General features: G+C 41.7%; 2 protein-coding genes and 1 non-coding gene across 3 annotated transcripts in view; all 3 read left to right on the top strand.

Annotated features, from left to right (window-relative positions):
- Positions 1-10,543, top strand: part of HSPA9 (heat shock protein family A (Hsp70) member 9) — an 18,560-nt gene extending 8,017 nt beyond the window's left edge. Inside the window, 8 exon segments of the mRNA XM_024752242.1 lie at positions 2,610-2,819; positions 3,901-4,128; positions 5,021-5,125; positions 5,903-6,020; positions 6,769-6,863; positions 7,119-7,211; positions 7,416-7,508; positions 7,589-10,543. Coding sequence (XP_024608010.1) covers positions 2,610-2,819; positions 3,901-4,128; positions 5,021-5,125; positions 5,903-6,020; positions 6,769-6,863; positions 7,119-7,211; positions 7,416-7,508; positions 7,589-7,723 — 1,077 coding nt within the window. The 3' untranslated portion in view covers positions 7,724-10,543.
- Positions 3,211-3,281, top strand: LOC112404497 (small nucleolar RNA SNORD63). Its single transcript, XR_003004102.1, has one exon. It is a non-coding gene; the product is annotated as a small nucleolar RNA SNORD63 (small nucleolar RNA).
- Positions 10,544-19,745: 9,202 nt separating the features above from the next.
- Positions 19,746-23,371, top strand: part of ETF1 (eukaryotic translation termination factor 1) — a 28,273-nt gene continuing 24,647 nt past the window's right edge. The window contains exons 1-2 of the mRNA XM_024752342.1: positions 19,746-19,885; positions 20,047-20,150. Coding sequence (XP_024608110.1) covers positions 20,065-20,150 — 86 coding nt within the window. The 5' untranslated portion in view covers positions 19,746-19,885; positions 20,047-20,064. The remainder of the gene's footprint in view (positions 19,886-20,046; positions 20,151-23,371) is intronic.

The raw sequence follows: 23,371 nt of genomic DNA, 5'->3' as shown, positions 1-23,371 counted from the left end.
TTTTTTTTTTTTTTTTTTTGCTGTATGCGGGCCTCTCAATGTTGTGGCCTCTCCCGTTGCAGAGCACAGGCTCCGATGCGCAGGCCCAGCGGCCATGGCTCATGGGCCCAGCCGCTCCACGGCATGTGGGATCTTCCCGGACCGGGGCACGAACCCGTGTCCCGTGCTTCGGCAGGCGGACTCTCAACCACTGCGCCACCAGGGAAGCCCGAGAACATTATATTAGTAAATGTCAGAAGTAATGTAGAGGATAAGAGTTACTCTGGGGCTTCCCTGGTGGCACAGTGGTTAAGAATCTGCCTGCCAATGCAGGGGACGCGAGTTTGAGCCCCAGTCCGGGAAGATCCCACATGCCGCAGAGCAACTAAGCCCGTGCACCACAACTACTGAGTCTGCGCTCTAGAGCCCGCGTGCTACAGCTACTGAAGGCCACGCACCTAGAGCCTGTGCTCCGCAACAAGAGAAGCCACCGCAATGAGAAGCCCACACACCGCAATGAAGAGTAGACCCCGCGCGCAGCAACGAAGACCCAACGCAGCCAAAAAAATAAATTAAAAAAAAAAAGAGTTACTCTGCAAGCAGACTGGTGGAGATGAAGTCCTTATTTCATTACTTATTAGCTGTGTGACCTTGAATGAATTACTTAACATTTCTGTTTTCTTGTCTATAAAATGAGGATAATTAGTGCTCCATTCCCCCTTAGAGTTGAGAGGATTAGTAAATTAATACATATAACATGCTTAGGACAATGTGTAGTAAATAGTAAGTGGTATTCTAAATGTATGTATGTATTTTGTTTTTTTAAAAAGGCAAAGTTAGATTTATAATAAAGGAACTTGACAGGTGTTTGACATAATTAGGAGAGCTTCTGTAAGGTGAGTTAATCAGGAAGAGATAAAGGGTCAGGCAAGTATGAGATTCTCGGGTAAAGACCTGAGTAAGGGTCAGTGTGGCTGAAGTACAGACTAGACTGGCAGGAGGAGCATAGAAGATAAGGCTAGGGGCTTTATAGATTGGGGATTTGGTATCTTTCCTGAGACAATGACAACAGACTACTGAAAGTTTTTAAGGTGGGCCAGTAACATGGTCAGATTTGGTGAAAGCACTCTGAGGTGGAGTGCTCTTTGTGGCAGCCTGAGTGGGTGTGGGAAAATGTTGGGAGGCTATTGCAGCACACCAGGTGGTGAGAGAGGAAGGACTTGGACCAGAGTGTGGTAGTGAGAGATACATGATTGGAATTGAGAGAGAAGAGGGACAGAACTTCATGTTGGAACTGGCTTTCGAGGGTGGAGAACCCTGGAGTTTTTCACCTGGTCATTATAGCATATAGAACTGCACTAATACAGTAGCTACATGTGGCTATTTAAAATTAAATACAATTTTTAAGAATTCCATTTCTCAGTTCCACTAGCTGTATTTCAAGTATTCAGCCACATGTGACTAGTGGCCGCTGGATCGAAAAGCAGAGATAGAGAACATTCCCATTGCCACAGAAAGTTCTGTTGGATTGCATTACTGTAGATAATTTTATTTACTGATGCGGTTTGTTAACATTTTGCAAAGAAAGAGAAAATTGTTATTGGTGTTCTTGAAACTATATCCAATATCATTTACAAAAGATGTGTTGATTCTCCCTGTAAAGCATTTATCTGTCCAAGGTACTCTACCTGAAGAAAGCTGGTTAAGGATTTGCTCCCTTCAGTCTTTATTCCCTGTTGGCCTTGCTTTGTGAAGTTGGAGGGGCAGCATACACAAACTCTTTTCCTGGGGGTTCACCCCGAGACATCTGTTTCTGCATGTTTAGTAATGAGTTTTGTTAGTCTAAATAGTCTTAATCCATGCCTTATCAGGATTTTAGGCTTATTAAATACTGTATGTTACATCGTGTGACTGTAGCAGTGTTAGCTACTTTCTGGGGATGTGATAGCAGTAGTCAGTCCTTGTACTTCTCTTTAGCATTTTTGTTGTAGGTTTCTTAACCATCTTCCTGAAACTTGAAAAGCCCTGGTTTGGTGGCAGATTATTTGGTTCAGAGCATACCTTTCACATTTTTCTTAATGTGCAAGGAAATTTTTTAAAACTTGGTAAAAGAAAACAGTAGTGTGATTCTATATATATATATATTGTTTTTTTTTTTTTTTTGGTGGTACGCGGGCCTCTCACTGCTGTGGCCTCTCCCGTTGCGGAGCACAGGCTCCAGACGCGCAGGCTCAGCGGCCATGGCTCATGGGCCCAGCCACTCCGCAGCATGTGGGATCTTCCCAGACCGGGGCATGAACCCGTGTCCCCTGCATCGGCAGGCAGACTCTCAACCACTGCGCCACCAGGGAAGCCCCTTAATATATTTTTAATAGCAGGACAGACTGTTCTTCACCTGAATGGGGATTTTTCCTGCTTCTCTATTCCTTTCTTCATTGTTAATAACAGATTTATAGTGTTTACTTCTGGGAAGATAAGAGGTTGAATCTTAAAGAGTCACTGTCTTTGGTGGCCGTTCATTTAAATGTCTGACCCTCACTGTGGCTTTCAGAGTCTTTCTTTCCTAGGGTATAGTCTTTAATTGAAGTAATAAAGAGACTTCACTACTGGTTTCCCTGCTTCCTTTGCAGACTGACATCAATTTGCCATACCTTACAATGGATGCCTCTGGACCCAAGCATTTGAATATGAAGCTGACCCGGGCTCAGTTTGAGGGGATTGTTACTGATCTAATCAGAAGGACCATAGCTCCATGCCAAAAAGCCATGCAAGATGCAGAAGTCAGCAAAAGTGACATAGGAGAAGTGATTCTGGTTGGTGGCATGACTAGGATGCCCAAGGTAAGGACCCATGGCATTCTTGATATAGAGCGCAGAGAGGGCCAACACATAATGATTTATTAGGAGATAACATATGGCTTATGTTGTGTAGGGACATGAATATGTGGCCTTTCTACCACGCTGACCTGAAAGGTGGATGAATTTGTGCCCTTGCTAAAGAGTTCTTAAAGGGTATTTTAAAAAAAGGATCAGGATGGTGGGGGATGTCTTTGGGGTAGTAGCAAGGAGGATCCTGAACTTCAGTTTTATAGAATTTTTAGGAATGAAACAAAGTTTGCGGTCAGAGACAGCTTAACATCCTGGTATTAACTAGCCTCTATGGGCAATTTTGGACATGTGTTTTGCAGTATAGTGTTTGGGGTTTCTAAAGGCATCTCTTCAACAGAGATTTGTGCAATGATGCATTTTATCAACACATCATTCTGAAAAGACAGGTGTGTGGAAAACTAATAACTGAGCACAGAACCTGTTGATGGTGTAATTCTTGCTTTATAGCTTGAACAGAACTATCTTGGGCCTTGATTTTCATAATTTTTCCTTTGGAGTACTTGTGCTTAGGAAAATGATGCATACAATAAATCTGAAGCGGAAAGGAGAGGCTTTGAACCAGGCAGATATTTTTATGTTAACAAATTATCCCAGATGTTACTCAAATAGAACTTTTTCCTAGCATTAGTAAAATAAGCAGGAGGGGAAAACATGCCTCATACTTGCACCAGTATTGAATTACTACTGCTTCTGTTAAGCTGATTTTTAGTTGACATGTAGAAGAGGACTTGGACTATACAAATTAAGTCCCCTTGCCTTGTACCTTGTATTTCTAATTTGATGTATTGCTTGGGAAACCAGATTTAAAAATTTAGGCAAATTGTTCCCAAATTTAAAAGGGCTATGAATGAGATACTCAAGAGTAAAGTATATGTGTAACCAAATAATATACTTAACTCATTAACAAGAACTCAACTACAAAATAATTTGAGTAAACGTTCTTGGATCTGAAGCACCCTGTCGTGCTACTCTCCCTTTCTCAGGCAATTGCCCTGAGTAGTGAGTGACAAGGTTCTTTTTTCTTGGTGCTCAGGTTCAGCAGACCGTGCAGGATCTCTTTGGCCGAGCCCCAAGTAAAGCTGTCAATCCTGATGAGGCTGTGGCCATTGGAGCTGCCATTCAGGGAGGTGTGTTGGCTGGTGATGTCACAGATGTGCTACTCTTGGATGTCACTCCCCTGTCTCTGGGTATTGAGACTCTGGGAGGTGTCTTCACCAAGCTTATTAACAGGAACACCACTATTCCAACCAAGAAGAGCCAGGTAAAAGCCACCCCACCCTACTTTGTCACAGAGATACTAGGTTCTGTGAGGATGTGATTGTAGCCACTTCTGTGAGCTTTTCCTAGAAAACTTTCTTTTTTGCTTTGTAGTCCATACTAGTTGAATGTGGAGGGGTGGTAAGAATCTTGTCCTTCGTTCTCTTTTGTTCCTAGAAAAGTTCTCTTTCTGTCAGCCAGTGGTGATAATTTTAGGGAAGTCATCAATAGTCTCTCCTTCTCAGGATAATAATTGCCAGAAGGAGCCTCATCATTTGAGACTGAATTCCTATACTCTTCTGTTCTCAAAGGCAGTAAAAAGAATGGCGTGGCTGAGACTAAGGGAGTTTGCTTGTCTTCCTGGAGAACGATAGGGGTTCTGAGATATCAAGCCAGGATTATTTGGGCAATGGCTTGGTCTTAGATTAAGAATTACTTCCTTTCTCAGATTTGGTGTTTTTCTGAAAGAACTATGGCTGTTGCTATGTTTGAAGTGATGTATTGCCAACACATCATTCTGAAGTGTGTGGTGATTTCCTGTGACTATGAGCATAAAATAAATGTCCTCTCTCTGACCCATTTCTCTGGATGAGCATGTTTCAGCATCTCGCTTTTTATAGCTCCTTCTCTTGAGGCCTTCTGTGCTAATGCTGCGTCTTTGTACAATGCATTTGCTTAGCTGAAAACAATAGCTATTGTATGCCCTTTTGCTGTGCTAATCCTACTCCTGTTCTCTGTAAAGACATAAGCCTTTGTTCTGAACATAGTGTACATTAGGATTCTTCCAGTGTTGGGAGGTGAATTTCTTCCTGGTTTGTTGCACTTTGTAAGGGGGAACAGGCTGGAAAAAAAAAAAATCAGGCTGCCAACCCAGCAAGTTTCCTTTTTCTCCCTAGGTGTTTTCTACAGCTGCTGATGGACAGACTCAAGTGGAGATTAAAGTGTGTCAGGGTGAGAGAGAGATGGCTGGAGACAACAAACTTCTTGGACAGTTTACTTTGGTAGGTATTGGGAATCATGAATGTTATGTTCATTTTTTTATGGTGAAGTTACACTATTCTAACCCCTAATGCTACCATAAACTGCTGACAGATGTAGTCTGTGTTATCTTAGCATAGTATTCAAATGAATTCTGCAACTGGATAACCATGGCTTCAGTTTTTACCTGAAAGCCCTGCTTCTTGTGCCTTAGGAACTAAATAAAGAAGCTTGTAAGAGCCAGGGAAATGTTCATAAACAGTGCTTATTAGAAGAAATTCCTGATTACTATTTTACTACTTTTAAAGACATTTGATATTGTTATTGGCTGCTACTTTGTCATCGTCTGTTTTTTTTTGGCCATGCTCTGTGGCATGTGGGGTCTTAGTTCCCTGACCAGGGATTGAACCTATGCCCTCTGCAATGGAAGTGCAGAGTCTTAACCACTGGACTGCCAGGGAAGTCCCTTGTTACTGGCTTCTAGTCAGCATCGCTTATTGCTTATTGGGATGAATGATTGAAGAGTTTACTCTTCACGCATTGTGTATCCTTAGGTACATAAAGCCATTGTGGTTACTTGCTATAGCCAGCCTTCACTAGTATGAGTCCTGTTTATTTCAAGCAGCAATGAAATTACCACCCTCACCGACAAACTCATGTTTTTGTACATTTAAGTCAAAGTTTCACTTGTTCCTCCCAGAAACCAAGTAATTTCTTCCCCAGAATACCATATAGGTTTTGGAAATAGAGCACTGGACCCCTTTGTGAGAGGAGCTTACTCTGGTATTTATTTATTCTAGATTGGGATTCCCCCAGCCCCTCGTGGAGTCCCTCAGATTGAAGTTACATTTGACATTGATGCCAATGGGATTGTACATGTTTCTGCCAAAGATAAGGGTACAGGACGTGAGCAGCAGAGTAAGTACTCTTATTTATTAAGACTGTAAGAGTGAGGTGAGGGATTTTTCTCTGTTGGGAACTAGACCCTCTAGATTGGGCATTATCTTTTCCCTTAGCCTCAGGGGAGGATGATGAGTCCTCTTTGCCCTCTTTCTCCTCAGTTATCAGTGTCACATTAACAGGTATGGTGTTTTTTTTTTGTTTTTTTGTTTTTTTTTTTTAATTTATTTATTTATTTTTGGCTGTGTTGGGTCTTCGTTTCTATGCGAGGGCTTTCACTAGTTGCGGCGAGCAGGGCCCACTTTTCATCGCGGTGCGCGGGCCTCTCACTGTCGCGGCCTCTCGTTGTGGAGCGCAGGCTCCAGACACGCAGGCTCAGTAGTTGTGGCTCACGGGCCCAGTTGCCCCACGGCATGTGGGATCTTCCCGGACCAGGGCTCAAACCCGTGTCCCCTGCATTGGCAGGCGGATTCTTAACCACTGCACCACCAGGGAAGCCCCAGGTATGGTGTTTATTCCCCCAAAAAAGGCAAGCACTGAGCCTCTGGATTGCTGAAGTTTTGGTAGGTAGGACAGTTAGTTGTTCTCTGTATATTTTAGACCCTTGGTTTCCCTCTGCTTATTGTAGAACAATAGGATATTCCCCTTCTTCATAATGCACATCAAGACAGCTACTTTGAAGAGGAGGATTCTTTTTCTTAATACAGTAGAGGAAGAAGCATATAGTTTTCCTGGGAAGTAATGAGGTGCCTTCTTTTCACTATAGTTGTGATCCAGTCTTCCGGTGGGTTAAGCAAAGATGATATTGAAAATATGGTTAAAAATGCAGAGAAGTATGCTGAGGAAGACCGGCGAAAGAAGGTGATTACTTTGCTCATAACTTCTATGTGAAATGCCTTTCTTATTTATTCTCAGTCTTCCCATATCAAAATTTTCATGTTACAGAATGCAGCTAAAACTTCTTACAGACATCTCAGACCACAGTGATTTCTCCCTCTTAACTGTTCATACTCTGTTAACTGTATGTAGCAGTTTTCATGTTGTCTTAATGAGGACATTCAGCCAACTAGTTGATTGGGAAGTCTTCATTCATACTACATTTTTAATTTCTCTTAGGAACGAGTTGAAGCAGTTAATATGGCTGAAGGAATCATTCATGACACAGAAACCAAGATGGAAGAATTCAAGGACCAATTGCCTGCTGATGAGGTAAACCCTCTTTTAAAATAGCTCAAGAAGTTGGGAGGCATCGTCACCAATGTCAGTGAAGGTCATTTTTCTGTGTGGGTCTTGATAGGAATTTAGTTTTTTTTTTAGGAATTTAGTTTTTAAAAAATGTTTCTCAACATTCTGCTGTGTGTTATGGGATAAGAACCAGAAAAAGTGAGGGTCTGGTGTTGTTTTGTTTTTAAGTGCCACAAGCTAAAAGAAGAGATTTCCAAAATGAGGGAGCTCCTCGCTCGAAAAGACAGTGAAACAGGATTGGGTGGGAGGGAGGGAGGGAGGGTGAGGTCAAAGGGAAGAAATCACTAAAACTGGGAGAGTGGAACAGGCAGGATATGGCTTTTTCGTTTTTAGTTCATCAGAGAACAAACTGTCACCCTTAAAAATTAAACAAGTGATTCTCAAATGTTTTCTTATAGATGGCATCTGAGCGGGAAGGCTCTGGAAGTTCTGGCACTGGGGAGCAAAAGGAAGATCAAAAGGAAGAGAAACAGTAACAGCAGCAAACTTTGGAGTTGAAAGGACAACATTATTATGATGCTTGGGAGTGAAGGGATTTCCTGAGCTGAAATGGGCAAAACTTCAGTCTTCTACTGTGTTTTTGCAGTACTCTCTATATAATTTCCTGAATATGTAAATTTCGTGACCATTAGCTAATGATCATTTAACAAGTGATAATTCCCAACAGTACAAAGTTCACAGTATTCTGTCCCTAGCCTGTCATTCTTTTTCAGCTGCATGTAAGATGGGGGGAAAAGATTTAACGTTGTTTTGTGCTGAAGTAGCTGTATTTTCAAAGGGGTGAAGCCATCTCACACACTGAAGACAGGTCTGGAATGAGACCATAGGGGGATGAGATCCTTCTAGTTACCTAAGTACTGCTGTACCAGCCTGTGTGTATATGGAGTTCTTCAACTGAGGCCTTGCAAGGCAAGACAGCTGTGCCATGTTTGGAGATAGGGCAGGGAAGCTAAATCAATGGAAAACTAAGCTAGCTATTGATGTGAGGTCCAGCTTCTAAAACACAAGTCTCCCAAACTTTCTGAAGGCATACTTTCCTAGCTACCCTTTGGCCTGTGTCAGTGGCACCTGTATCTCTGATGACTGTTCTTTTTGATCCATTCTGGATTTTTAAAAAAATAAATAGGAAAAGCATTTTGATCTCTTGTCTGTGAGGGGTGAGGCCCTGAGATTTAGCTTCAGAAATATGACATGAATCACATTTCCCAACTCCCTGACCTTGATACAGGATTTTCTAACACTGGCATTTGAATTTCTAACAAATTGAAAACTTGGGAAGGCCGGTATAATAATAAGCATTATCACCAAAGACAAGTCTGGTTCAGAGGAGGCTTTTTTTTTTTTTCTCTCCCTAGCCCCATCTGAGGTTTGGAATGTTGAAATAGTCTTTAGATCTCTAACATGAAAATCAGGCCTCCTATTTCCAGGCTGCTCTCTGCTCTAAATAAGTCCAACCAGAATTGGCTTACAGTAATGAAACACGTCTAGTATTAAGTTCTAAGGTGATTTCAGTGGCTCAATAATAACAGGAACCCAGATTCTATAGTTTTGCTTTTTCATCCTCAGTGAGTTGCCTTGTCCTAATTTCTCTAATGTAGTTCTAAATATCACATGCTAACAACTTCAGAACCAGGAAGGTGACTGCATCTTAGAACTCACTTTAGTTTTAATAATTATTTCTTAAAAATTGAGATTGTTTATGTGATAATTATGTTTCTGGAAAATTGTTTATTAACACCCTTTTAAAAGCTTCTTGAGGTTTCATATGCGAAATAATAGGCTCAAATTTTCAGCCACATGACCACTTGGTGGGAACCTTGTGGGATGTGCAGTAATTCTTTATGAAGTATTGTTTTGTGGCATGCTGGGGAAGATAATTAGCATCTCTGGTTGGCCCTTGCTCACTAAATGCGTCTAGTGTTTACCAATCATTGTGATAACTAAGCCTCTCAAGCATTTCCAAAGCACCCCAATTCAGAGGTACTGGTTTATATTATTCAAGATTTCATCTTTGAGATCAGTGAGAGGAGCCAAGCATGCCCTGAACAAAATGGGTTCTATTAGAGAGGTAGGGAGAAGAGCTGCTTGGGCAGGTACCCACAGATACTGTCTCAAGCTGTGCCATGAGTGGTATATGTAGTAGTAGTTCGGTTACCTTCTAATAAAACTAATAATCAGCACAAGCAGCCTTGAACAAAAATTTATAAATTCAGATACAGTCTTCCTTTTGTGGTGCAAGTGCTTGATAGGTCCCAAAAGGAAAACTTCCTGGGATTATTCCAGTTGTCTTCCCCAACTTAAAACTCCACACTTGGTACACAATAGTACAACACATGTGACCTGACCCCTCAATACCTTTCTTTTCCCCTACCCTCGTACTATACTTTGACCTTGCTTGGACAGTCTCCCACAGATTTCTACCTGACTCATCCCTCACTTTTTTCATAAGTCATAAGGGTTTTTTTTTTTCTAATTTAGTCATAAGGTTTTGAAATGTCATAAAACATGCTGCCTTCTTCAAGTCCCTGTCATTTCCTATCCTTACCCTACTCTTTCTCCACAGCAGTTATTACCACCTAATTTATCTTTCCCCCCATTGCTATGGTCTGAATTTTTAGGTCCCCCAAATCCCAATGTTGAAATCCTAACTCCTACAGTGATGGTATTAGGAGGTGGGGGCCTTTGGGAGGTGGTAGATCACTAAAAGGGGCTCTAGAAATCCCTGATCCCCTTCCACCATATGAGGACACATTTTAGTTTATGACCTGGAAGAGGGCCCTCACCTGACCGTGCTGACACCCCAATCTCAGATTTTCCAGCCTTCAAAACTGCAAGATAAATTTTGTTTATAAGCTACCCAGCCTGTGTTATTTTGTTATGGCAGCTTGAACGGACTAAGACCCACCATTTTAAGTTTCAAGAAGCCAGAAACTTTGGTTCACTGCTATTTTCCATTAGAACAATGCTTGGCACTTAAGCACTCAAATCTTCTGTCAAATCAGTCTCTCCCACTGTCCAAAACTCTTGGGTGGTTTGGTTTCTCCATTTGAGAGAGAAAGGCCTTAATATTTAAGTTTATGTATAAATTATACTCTGTCAAGAGTTCTAGGGGCAACAAACCAAACCCAGAAATTAGAACTTAACTGGTAAAAGATAAGTCTTAATTAGGAAAAGAATTTAAGGAGAAATTAATAGTAATGTTTAGAGGACTAAAAATGTGACCTGAGGTATTCCTGGGCCAGCAAAGGGGGAATACGAATGACCAGAATAAATGCGCAACCCTCTTTTATACTTCATAGGTGTAAAAGTCCAATTCTGTTGCTGACTCTTGAAAAAATTTACCCAAGTGGAGTTTTTCCTCAACTTTTTATTTCAAACCTGTTCTTAGAAAATTAAAAGAAGAAAATTAAAAGAACGGTATAATGAACACACACAAAACACCATTCACCTAGATTGAATTTGCATTTTGCCACATTTGCACTCTTTCACACTTGTGCGTGTTCACTATATATTTTCTGAACATGACACTTCAGCCTAAATATTTCAGCACTCTTAACATTCTCCTCGCAAATATTATAATCAGGAAATTTAGCACTGATATACTACTACCATATATATAGTCCATATAAAAATTTCCCTGATTGTCAACTTTTTCATCTAAGGTCAAATCAAAGATTGCACGTGGCATTTAGTTCTATCTCCTTTTCCTAAGAATAGTTCCTTTGCCTTTTTGTCTTTTCATGATGTTGATAGTTTTGAAGGGTACAGGCCATTTGTTTTACAGAAGAGGCCTTTGTTCAGATTCACCTGGTGATTTCCGTGTGCTCAGCGTCATGTACACATCATTGGTAGGGATACTATGTAAGTCTTGTGTCTTAATCAATGCATCAATTACCAGGGAGAACAAGATATCAATTCTGCGCTTTGCTCCACACTTCATTCTTAAGATACCTTTAATAAGTAATCTCTGGGGGTGGCTTAATTTTAAGTATAACGTTTATACTAGGGATTCTATAGCAAGAAGGAGCAGTAAAGAGAAAAGCAAGTTCTTACAGATGGTACATGAGAAGATCGGGAGTAAAGAGACAACTCAAACTTTGAAAATAAACTGCTTCAAAGCAAAGACCCTTCACTATTTCAGATACCACTGTGACTCCATTCTCCAGTCCTAAGGCTGCTATGTTAGGGCTATGTCTCCACCTTTCCTTCCTCTGGTATCAGAAGAACAATTAAATGAGTGAAAGCCCTAGATAGAGGAGCTATAAGGCAACATACATTATTCAACCTGTGAAGGAGGTAATGTAGCAATTACAGAAAGAACCATTGCAACAGCCATTTTAGTAGGTCAAAAACGGTTGAGTATCACCAATTTCATATTGTTAAACCTAATTACAATGCACCATCAATCCCATTTCTGCTGCGGTAAGTCAGGAAATGGAAATCTATCTTCACACTAAAGAGAATACTGCAGCTGAACCAACCTTTAATAATTAAAACTTTCAATGCTGAGTGAGGTCACAGGAAACAGGAAATGTTCCACCTAAACCGTAAGCTCTTAAACCGGTTCTTGGAGCCCCTAACCCAGAGCGTAGAGATTTGGGGCAATGGTTGGGAAGTGGGGAGTCCACGTGAGTGACTTCAGGGGGTCTATAAACCACTGACTGTAAAATGCAAGACTGCAAATATTAATTTTTCTGGGGAAATGGTCCATTGCTTTTACTGATTTCTTGAAGGAATCTGTGACCAAAAGGTTAAGAACCACAGATTTCCTAAATGGGAAACCAGTCTACCTTACTAGTCTAACTACTTAAATTCAAGCCATACGCCTTGGTCCATGTCCCCCCTTGCCTTTAGCCATCTCCCCAGTCTTGCCTTTCCATATCTTAGGTATCCTTGGTCTACCCTCTTCTATGAAGCCTTCCCCATTCAGCTCACACTGGCTGTTTCACTCAAATTCTTACACTCTATTTTTCAATTTTTTAATGTTCAATTCAGGAACTTACAGCTTTTAATATTTTCTCCCATCTTCCTTTGGATTATTTTGAAGCAAATTCCAGAAATCATAATTTTACTCTAACATTGTACCTCTAAAAAGGTTATTCTATAAAATATAACAATATCATGATCATATCGAAAAAAATTAACAACTCCTTAACGGCAAAAACTTGAATGTTCAAAATTTCCCGATATTTTCAAAAACTTTTTTTTTTTTTTTGACCACGCCACGTGGCATGCGGGATCTTAGTTCCCTGACTAGGGGTTCAACCCGGGCCCCCTGCACTGGGAGCGCAGAGTCTTAACCACTGGACTGCCAGGGAAGTCTCATAACTTTTTCAACTGTTAAAGAGTCAGGAGCCAATAACGGCCACACCCTATATTGGTTGATATGTCCCTTAAGTCTCTTTTAAACTATAGATTTCCTTGCCTCTTTTTCCTCTGCTTTGCAATTTATTTGTTGAAGAAACTGTGCGACTTGTCCTATAGTCCTGTAATCTACATTCTACATTTCACTGATTGCATTCTTATGATGTCATTTAACATGTTCTTCCATCCCCACTTGATCTGATTCAAGTTAAGCTTTTTGACAAGATTAGTTCATCAGACGGTATATAATTCTGGTTGGCTCTTTTGTGATGTTAGCAGCCACTGATGATCATTACCTACCCCTAGATCTCTAATTTTATTAAAGGTATACTATTCTACTTCTATCTTTTCTTCATTTTTTTATATGAAATACCTCTCTAGTGAGAAACTTCCCCTCATAACAAGTAACTAGTTACCCTGAGGTAGAGTTCATATGGGAAAGGCTTCTTTATTTACTGGTTTTTAGGATGAGTTAGATCTGTAGTATTAATCAAAGGTGAGACCAGTGAGATTTCTTGGGTGTCTTTGTGAACGCACGGATTTTAACTTATTTAATGTGCTTCAATTCACTGCAATTATTCTTACTGAGGCTCAAATTCTTCTAACTTTGGCCTTGGTAGGCTTTTCCTTCTGGCTTAGTTTGTTTTTTTTTTTTGCGGTATGCGGGCCTCTCACTACTGTGGCCTCTCCCGTTGCGGAGCACAGGCTCCGGATGCACAGGCTCAGCGGCCATGGCTCACGGGCCCAGCCGCTCCGCAGCACGTGGAATCCTCCCAGACCAGGGCACGAACCCGTGTCCCCTGCATCGGCAGGCAGACTCTCAACCACTGCGCCACCAGGGAAGCCCCCTGGCTTAGTTTTGACAAGACTCCATTAGTAAAGGACAGTATCTTCCATAAATGGTGTTGGGAAAACTGGACAACCACATGCAAATGAATGAAAATGGACCACTATCTTACACCATACACAAAAATTAACTCAAAATGGATTAAAGACACGAACATAAGACCTGAAACCATAAAACTTATATAAGATAACATAGTAAGCTCCTTGACATCAGTCTTGGATTTTTGGGATTTCACACCAAAATCAAAAACAACAACAGCAAAAATAAACAAGGGGGGTACACCAAACTAAAAAGCTTCTGTACAGCAAAGGAAACCATTAACAAAATGAAAAGGCAACCTACTGAATGGGAGAAAATATTTGCAAATCATATATCTGGTAAGGAGTTAGTTCCCAAAATATATAAAGAACTCATACAACCCAATAGCAAAAAAATAATCAAAAAATGGGCAGAAGACATGAATAGACATTTTTCCAAAGACACAGATGGCCAAAAGGTACATGAAAAGGTGCTAAGCATCACTAATCATCAGGGAAATGTAAATCAAAACCACAGTGAGGTATCACCCCACACCTGTAGAATGGCTAGTATCAAAAAGACAAGAAATAACAAGTGTTGGCATAGATGTGGAGAAAAGGGAACACTTGTTTACTATGACTGGAAATGTAAACTGGTGCAGCTACTATGGAAAAGAGTATGAAGGTTCCTCAAAAAATTAAAAATAGAACTACCACAGGATCCAGAAATTCTACTTCTGGGTATTTATCCAAAGAAAACAAAAACAGAAATTTGAAAAGATGTATGCACCTCCATGTTCACTGCAGCATTATTTACAGTAGCCAAGATATGGAAACAACCTAAGTATCCATTGATGAATGAATGGATAAAGAAGACGTGGTGTATATATACAATGGAATACTATTCAGCCATTAAAAAAATGAATTCGTGCTGCTTTGATGACATGGATGGAATTTGAGGGCATTATGCTAAGTGAAATAAGTCAGACAGAGAAAGACAAATACCGCATGATCTCACTTATATATGGAGTCTTAAAAAAAACAAGCTCATGTATACAGAGAACAGATAGGTGGTTGCCAGAGGTGGGGTTGGGGGTGGGGTGGGAGTGATAGGGGGGTGAGTGAAATGGGTGAAGAGAGTCAAAAAGATAGACTTCCAGTTATAAAATAAATCAGTCTTGGGGATGTAATGTATAATATGGTGACTGTAGTTAATTATACTGTATTGCATATTTGCAAGTTGCTAAGAGAGTAAATCTTAAAAGTTCTCACCACAAGAAAAAAAAGTATTTAACTATATATGGTGATAGACGTTAACTAGACTTATTGTGATCACTTCACAATATATACAAATATCAAATCATGTTGTATAGCTGAAACTAATATGATGTTATACGTCAATTATACCTCAGTAAAAAAACAAAAGTCTATCAGGGTATTAAAAGTACTTTAAAAAAAAAAAAAAAGACCCCCAGTAGTCTTCGTTCCTTTCCTTTTTTACTGATATAGCAAAGTGTTTCAGGCTCAATTTGTTCATTTCTGCCTCAGTCCTATAAACAGCTACTTCTCCTTTTATACTGTTATCTATTTGTTTAACATTCCTATATCTTTTTTCCCCTAAAAAAAGACCATTAATTTAATGACTGCACTACATCTAAAAAGAATGTTCAGCACTTACCCCAGCACTCTGCTAGACAGAAAACTAGTACGCGATAAATATTTACGGAATTGAACTAAAAGATTAGCATCTGTCTAGCTATTCTACAAGGATGTCTACTGAGTCAAGACAGGCAGCACTGGAAACATTAAGCACTTACCTCCTCCCCAGGTGGTCCAATGGCATGGCTCAATCTCACTCTGCTAATTATTCTTTCATGTTATGGGAAGACCTACTCCAGCTCTAGTGAGTACTCCCTAGAACAAGGATTCTAAAAAAAGAAAAATAAATTTTTCTAGAGTTGAAAGAATGAGAAAAAAAGTTCTCTATGTGCATTTTCTTAAAGTTGGAAATCATTATAAGATAAAGCATTTAATGGTCCATATCTGCTTAATTTAAAAAGACTACAAATTAGTGTAAAGATGTTTGGTTATCTAGAGAGGAAACTGCTGTCATTCCTTAGTTGTAGTCCCCCTTCCCACTGAAAGGTTACATTTCACCACTAGGTGTCCACAGGGGAGGAAATGATACCTTACACTGGCCCATTTCAAGTCACTTTCACACACATCTGCACTCCACAATTAAGCAACTATGCCTTATGTCAATTTACACAAATCTTCAATCCTTTGAGTTTTATATTGTACCATGTAGGTCTTCTTCATAGACTTTTACTTATGTAAGATTTTTTTATTTACTTAAAGATGGAATCTACAGAACTGCATTCCTTAAATTCACTATGCTTAAGTACAGCCAAGAATTGAGGGCAGACTACACATTCCTTTATTTATAGAGCTCTACTTCATGAACCTGTAAGCACTTTAGAGACAGTCTAATCCAGAGATTTTTCAAACTACTTTTTATTTTTCTAGGCACAGAAACATTTTTTTTTTCTTTTTGAACAACATACTATATGTAACTCTTTGATGGATGGACGGGGCAGGGAAAACACACGCAGTTACTAAGATACCTAGGAAAACGTCATCCATTCTACTAATATAGTTAGGGTTATAAATACCCAATATTTTAAACTCTAACTCTGAAAAGTTCTGAATTTCTAACGATCATTAACACACCAGCCATGGAAGCAGGAGAAAATATCCCACAGACCTATTTTACTGGTCCCCTCTTTCCACCAGGAGGAAAAAATCCCTAAGAATTGTACTTTGGATCTGTTCTTCCTTTAGTTTTTCAAACTTATTTTCTGCTAGAGAATGATGAAGTGAGTAGTGTCACAGATCCTCAATAGAAAGAGTATAGAAAACAGCAGAAGAGGACAGAACAAATTAGGAAAAACTAAAAACAGAACTAAAATTCACTGGTGACACATGCTTGCTGTAAATGGTACTAGGAACTTCACACAAATTATTCAATCCAACAATAGTCCCAACAAAATAGATGGGATCCCCATTTTACAGACAAGAAAACTGAGATTCTGCAAGATTTAAGAAGTGACTTGTTCAAGGTAAGGAGGAGAGTGAAGGCTCAACCCTAAGACTTCCTAGCTCCAGACTTTTCTTTAACAACGCCATTGACTTCCAGAAGAGCCATGGGTTTGCCTCAGCAAACCTTCCCACAACCATCCCTTGCCGCCTTCTCCACCTTGATTACTCCTAAACTGGCCTCCACATTAGCAACCAATTATTTCATTCTGTACCTAACAGCACTTTGTTCTCAAGCTGCTACAGGTGTTTTCAACATCAAAACAATCCATCCCTTTCCTTTCCCCTGAATCCCCACCTATTTACTAGGAATGTCACCTATACCCCATATTTAAAATTATTACCTAATGTTAGAGCTGGGGGAAAAGTTCTGAGGTCATCAAGAACAAATCCTTCATTTTTCAGAGGACAACCTGTGCCTAGAGAGGTTATATATTCTACATTTTGAAAAAAACCTTTATCACCGTTATATTACAGGAGGTTCCTCCTGAACACTGAATGGTCATGGCCTCCTCCTTGCCAAAGGAAATAGCATCCCTGTTCTATTGCTCCCAAATCACTTCTGCTAGAGATCCATGCCAGCTTTTGTCTCTAACACACTGATTTCCAACTCTAAGTGCAGAGATGGTGAATTTGCAGCAACCAGGCAAGTAAGCTTTTAGGGCTACAGTTCAACTGCCTGGATTTAGAATATTCTAAGAAAGAAATTGCAGGAATATTACTCAGCCATAAAAAAAGAACAAAATAATGCGATTTGCAGACACATGGATGGACCTAGAGATTGCCATACTTAGTGAAGTAAGTCATAGAGAGAAAAACAAATATCATATGATATCACTTATATGTGGAATCTAAAAAAATGGTACAAATGAACCTATTTACAAAACAGAAATAGAGTCACAGGTATAGAAAACAAACTTATGGTTACCAAGGGGGAAAGGGGAGGAAAGGGATAAATTGGGAGACTGGGAATGACATATACACACTACTATATATAACATAGATAACTAATAAGAACCTACTGTATATATAGCACAGGGAACTCTACTCAATACTCTATAATGACCTATAAGGGAATAGAATCTACAAAAGAGTAGATATATGTATATGTATAACTGATTCACTTTGCTGTCAGCAGAAACTAACACAACATTGTAAGTCAACTATACTCCAATAAAAATTGAAAAAAAAAAGAAACAAGTTGCATATCTTGGTAATCACCAAATTTCAAGGATTCAAAGGTTAACAAACAGCAATTCCATCTGGGATGTCACCATGCTTACTTCAGCATGTATCACAAAGAAAAGCCTGTGAGCTAGTCTAGAAAGCCTGTAAAGCCATCACACACGGACCTGAGGCAACACTATAAACATAAAAATGAGCAGGAAAAGAAAATCAAGGCAACCTAGCATAAAAAGTAGGAATTGGGGCAAAGGGAGTGAAGTAGGGAAAATCAAAGGACATGGTAGACAACCAGTCAGTAAGCAGTGCTTATGACTATTTAAGAAGGTCCATTACTAAGCACAGTGAATGGCACCCAGTAAAAGTACAATAAATATTATGAGTTAACATATGCTGAAAATTACAAAATGGAACCTAAAGAGATTCCACTCTGGGAATTCATTTGCTGGGGGAAAGAAGACTTGCCCCCCATGTCCCCAACCTGAGCAACTCCCTTTTACCTTTCTTTGCCTGAGTTTCCCAATGTATGAAATGGGGGTAAAAGCCCCATTTCCAAGGTGTGGACAAAATTGAAATAACATTTAAAAAGGATTCAAAGCTCACACAAATGCAACCGCCTGAGAGCACCACTGGCATGTCTCATAAGCAATCTCAAATTTAATAAGCACAAGATGAAACTTTCAATAATCCCCCTCAACCTGCTCCTCATCTTGCCCATTTCAGTACTCTGGCCGTCATTCTTGCACTTCCTCCTCATCCAACCCATCATCCAGTCCTATCCATTCTAACCTTCAAATATCATTCACTTCTATCTGCACTGTCATCACCCTATTCTAAGCTACAATTATCTCTCACATAAATTACTAACCTTGCTCCAGCACACCAGCTTTTGCAGTTCCTCAAATGTGTTTTGCTCCCTCCTGACAAACTCCTGTTCACCCTTTGGGTCTCACTCTAGAGTTTTCACTCACTCCTCATTCATTGCACTCTCACACCATTTTGAAGTACTTATGTATTTGTGCAATTATTTTCTTTCAAAAACGGCTATAAATCCAACTAAACTAAGAGTTCCACGAAGGTAGGCACTGTGATTCGTCTGGTTCTCCTCATGAAAACCGGGTCTGGCACACAGTTTAGGCCCAAATATTTGAATGACTCCAGCTGAGGTGGAGACATAAAGTAGCCAACTACAACTCCTAACTCAAAAAGACAGCTGCCCACGTTGCTTCAACACTCTCCCCACCTCCACTCTCAACAGCTCAGACCAAACCATTCACGGCATCAGATACCTCAGGGTTCCAACCTCAGGCAGCCCCTGCTTTCTCCACACACACACACACACACCCATAAAGTTCCAGGTCCAAAGAGAACCCCTCAGCCCTGGGGCGGGAAGGGACGTGCCTCTTTTGCCCCTGCGGGTGTCGGGGTGCCGGACTACCCAGGAGAAGTTTCCTAATCCGGTACACCCTGGCCGAGCGTCTGAACACTAGTCCGCGCAGCCGTGACGCACGCAGGCCCGAGCGCTTCGTTAGCTATGAAGCAGCAAAGTGCGAGGCGCTTCTTTGAGATATCTCAGACGCAATTTAAACCGCGCGTCCCGGCTCGAGCGTAAAGGCGCGTCGCAGACCCTCAGCTGTCCATTCTAGTCAAGAAGGTGGGACAGAAAACACGACGACCCACGCGCCTTGCCCTTTAAGAAACACCCCCGTTTGAGCCAGGCGGGGCTCCGAGTAAATCCTCGCGAGAGCCACCTGCTTCCGCCCGCTTCCTGCTCTCGGCTCTCCGGACCGGAAGGAAGGAGGTACTTCCCCCGCCCCCGGCTTCTACCTCACAAGGCAGCGCGGCCCCAGCTGCGGCCAATCGGCGGGCTCATTCTAGGCCACGGCCCAGAGAGCCAATGGAAAGTCGCGGCGCGCGCAGAGCTTCCTCTCTTCCTCACCGGCCCCCTCCCTTCCGCCTGCCGACTTCCACTCAGCCCTTGGCGGAGGAAGTGATGTCACAGGCCCCATGTGAGCGGATTGCAACACATGCAGCTGCCTGGAAAGAGGGAGCCGGTGTCCTACGTCAGAGCCGCCGCCGCGGAGCCGCCGCCGGGGAGGAGCAGCCGCTGCCGCCCAGGACTGGGCCCTTAGGTAAGCCAGGGGAAGGGAAATGCCAGCGACCACCGCGGCGGGCCGCGCGGGGCGGGAAGAGGAGGGACTGTCGGGGGTGGCGAGGAAGGGGGCCGCTCTGCCCCAGCGGCGGCGCTAACTCTGTGGTCTTGGTGTCTCCGGGCCCCGCCGGGCCGCTCTAGGGAGGAGGAGGCGAGAAGATGGCGGACGACCCCAGTGCTGCCGACAGGAACGTGGAGATATGGAAGATCAAAAAGCTCATTAAGAGCTTGGAGGCGGCCCGCGGGTGAGCGCCGCTTCTGGGCCCCCCCATGCCCTCTTGGTTTCCGGACCCCTCAGGATGGCCGCCCCCGCGCCGCATGGCCGGATGAGGAGAACCGGGCACTAGCCAACTCCCGCCTTCTGGACCTCTGGGTAGTAGCCCTAGTCTTAGGGGCGAGGGTCTGCGCGGTTGGTCCGAGAAGGGGCCCTTTACCCTGTTAGGGCTAAGGGGTCCCGCTCCCGGGGCTCGGGCCCCTCGACCCCCTCGTGGTAGGCTACTGCTACTTTTGTACCCCTTTCAGGCGCTTGAATCCAGAACCTCCCGTTTTGAGCTCCAGGTGCTGCCACCCAACTCGGGTGCTGCTGGGGGAAAGGGCCAAGCCTTGCTTTCCGAACGCCTTCCCTGATTTCCTCTCTTCTCCTTCCTTCACTTTTCTCAGCCAAGCTTCATTAAAATGGCCTCCCCCTCCCGGGCTTCTGAGACCCGGGTGGGTGAAGTTTGGATGGGGCGGGAAGGAGGGGTTGTCAGGGACAACCTCTTTCTGACTTCCTCTGATTTCTCTGGGTCTTACAACTCTCCCAATATGACTTCCTCCAAGTCCTTTAATTACTCCGTAGTTTCCTGGTGTTAGCTGTTACAGGAACCACCTCTAACCTGAAATGTGTGCGGGGTCGGGGAGTGGGGGAAGTTTTGGTTGACAGGTGTGTATCTGTATATACAGGAGAAATCCCAGTTATGGGGCCGTTCATGTGAACTCTACCAACAGGGTCCCTTTTGGCCTCTCTCTGGAACTCTTGGGGTAGAGGTGCTGATGTATTAGTATTAATGCTTGTTGAAATTCAGAACTGGATTAAGTGGGCTTTGAGGGTTTTTTTGTAAATTTGGGTAAGAAACTATTAGGTATGTCCGTTTTGGGAAGGGGAGACTAGGTTAAAACTGACTTTATATGTTCTTTTTTTAATTAAAAAAAAGTTGTTCTTTGGGGGAAGGTGTGTCAGAGGTATATCTGTTCTCTCACTATATTACTTTATTTTGTTCTTTCTCCCAGTCATAGAAACTCTTTACTTACAGGAAGTGGGGGGAAAAAAGTGTTTGGAACATGACATATTTGTACGTCTTCAGCATTCTTAGAAGAGCAGAGTGGCTTGTCCTGGGCCATGTTAAAAGTTGTTTTCAGTACAGGAATTGGACATTCTGGTTTCCAGCACAGGTTTTGTCCTTGCTTGGTAGATTTGCAAGGATAGGATTCATCAAATTCATAGTTGTTACTGCTTTATGAAATAAAGTATGCTTAGTTCCATTGAAGGCCCAGGGCTAACAGTTTTGTCATTGTGTTGTTTTGTTTATAAATTTATTTATTATTTATTTATTTAACTTTGGCTGCGTTGGGTCTTTGTTGCTGCATGTGGGCTTTTCTTTAGTTGTAGCGAGCGGGGGCTACTCTTCATTGTGGTACACAGGCTTCTCACTGCAGTGGCTTCTCTTGTTGCGGAGAACGGGCTCTAGGCGCGCGGACTTCAGTAGTTGCAGCACGCAGGCTCTGTAGTTGTGGCTCTCGGGCTCTAGAGCGCAGGCTCAGTAGCTGTGGTGCACAGGCTTAGTTGCTCTGTGGCATGTGGGATCTTCCCAGACCAGAGCTTGAACCCGTGTCCCCTGCAGTGACAGGCGGATTCTTAACCACTGTGCCACCAGGGAAGTCTCTGCCATTGTGTTTTGTTCCTAGTAATTAGTGACAGTTCTGTTTGGGGTGAAACTTCTGAAAGTTTAGTCCTCTTCAGTTACTGGGGCTTTTGCTCACTTTCTAAGATATGAATTGAAGATAGCAGCTTATTTTTCATTCAGTAGGCTTGTTTTTCTTTGAATTTAATACGACATTCAGACCTAGATAATCTTAACCAGAATTTGAACACATGATTCTCTGCTACATGGTAGAATGAATAATTATTCCCCAAGTGTGAGAATACTGTACAGGAGGAGCAATATAGGTCATGACCCATTATGATGCACTACCAAGAATTAGCCGGGTTCTTTTGTTTCACTAGCACCTGCTGTTATGTTACTTGAATCCTTCACTTGAGTATGGCTTTTACAGTTTGCTGTTGTTACTGTTGTTTAAAACTGGATGTACCCCTTGGGTTTGTTCTCTTTTTACTTTAACTTTTTTTTTCATTTATTTGGTTGCGCTCAGTCTTAGTTGCGGCACGTGGGCTCCTTAGTTGTGGCATGCATGTGGGATCTAGTTCCCTGATCGGGGATTGAACCCCAGCATTGGGAGCGTGGAGTCTTAACCACTGCACCACCAGGGAAGTCCCTCTTGTTACTTTAACTTGAAAGCAGGTTCACACATTAGAATTTGAATACATTACATACTCTGAGGAAGTCTAAAATATGAATTCAAACTATAATTTGCTTCTTGTCCAAGTGAAGTGACACTGAAGATAACAGTGCTTAATAACAGCATTCCCTTTACTGCTTGATGAAGGAAGCTCATTCTTAAATTTGTTCCTATCCATGTTACCTAACCACTTGAAACTTTTAAGCTCCTCTTTAAAGCTTTTAAAGACTTTATTCCTTTGATTAGCAAAGTCCAGTAAAGTTTAAAGCATGCTAAAAATGAGGTTCTCTTTGCAGAACTTTTTTTCTAAGTAGTAGTTTTTATACAAGATTAAACTGTCCTCTAAACAGTGTGGTTCATAATTGTGTCCTGCTTTGCCTACTTTGCTTTTATTCAGGATTTGGTTACATCTTGATCCCATGAAAATGTAAAATCTTGGCCATCTGTAGGTATCAGGAAGGGAGTCACACGTTTCTTCTGTTTAACTCAAACGGTTCTTGGTATATACCAATTTCTTTTTGAGAATAGCAAGATTGTATTATCATGGTTGAGTTGTGTTAGTCAGACTCATTAGATTATAATAGTGTACAGTGAGAAATGTTTTTCCTTCTTTGCCTAATGGTAAAATACTAATAGGAGAAGCATGATGGACTTTAAGCACAAACTGGATAGCACAATAAATCTATCTGTGCTGGTGTTTAAGGGGCAAGTTATGGGTTTCAGGAGAAAACAGGTTGTGTTCAAGCATGGTTATTAACATTAGATAGCACTTAGTGGCAGATGAGTAGAATGGCTTTGGAAATGAAGATCTCTTCTCCACCCCCCACCCCCCAACACACACACACCCACCCCCCAGCAATTCTGGGCATGAGAATCACAGATTGGTTTGTTTTTAACCCTGGCTCTTAAG

Source organism: Neophocaena asiaeorientalis, unplaced genomic scaffold (assembly GCF_003031525.2).
Source record: "Neophocaena asiaeorientalis asiaeorientalis breed wild unplaced genomic scaffold, Neophocaena_asiaeorientalis_V1.1 scaffold204, whole genome shotgun sequence".
NCBI classification, from domain to species: Eukaryota; Metazoa; Chordata; class Mammalia; order Artiodactyla; family Phocoenidae; genus Neophocaena; species Neophocaena asiaeorientalis.
Note: the sequence above shows the minus strand (reverse complement) of the source record. Positions and strands in the feature narration are given on the sequence as shown.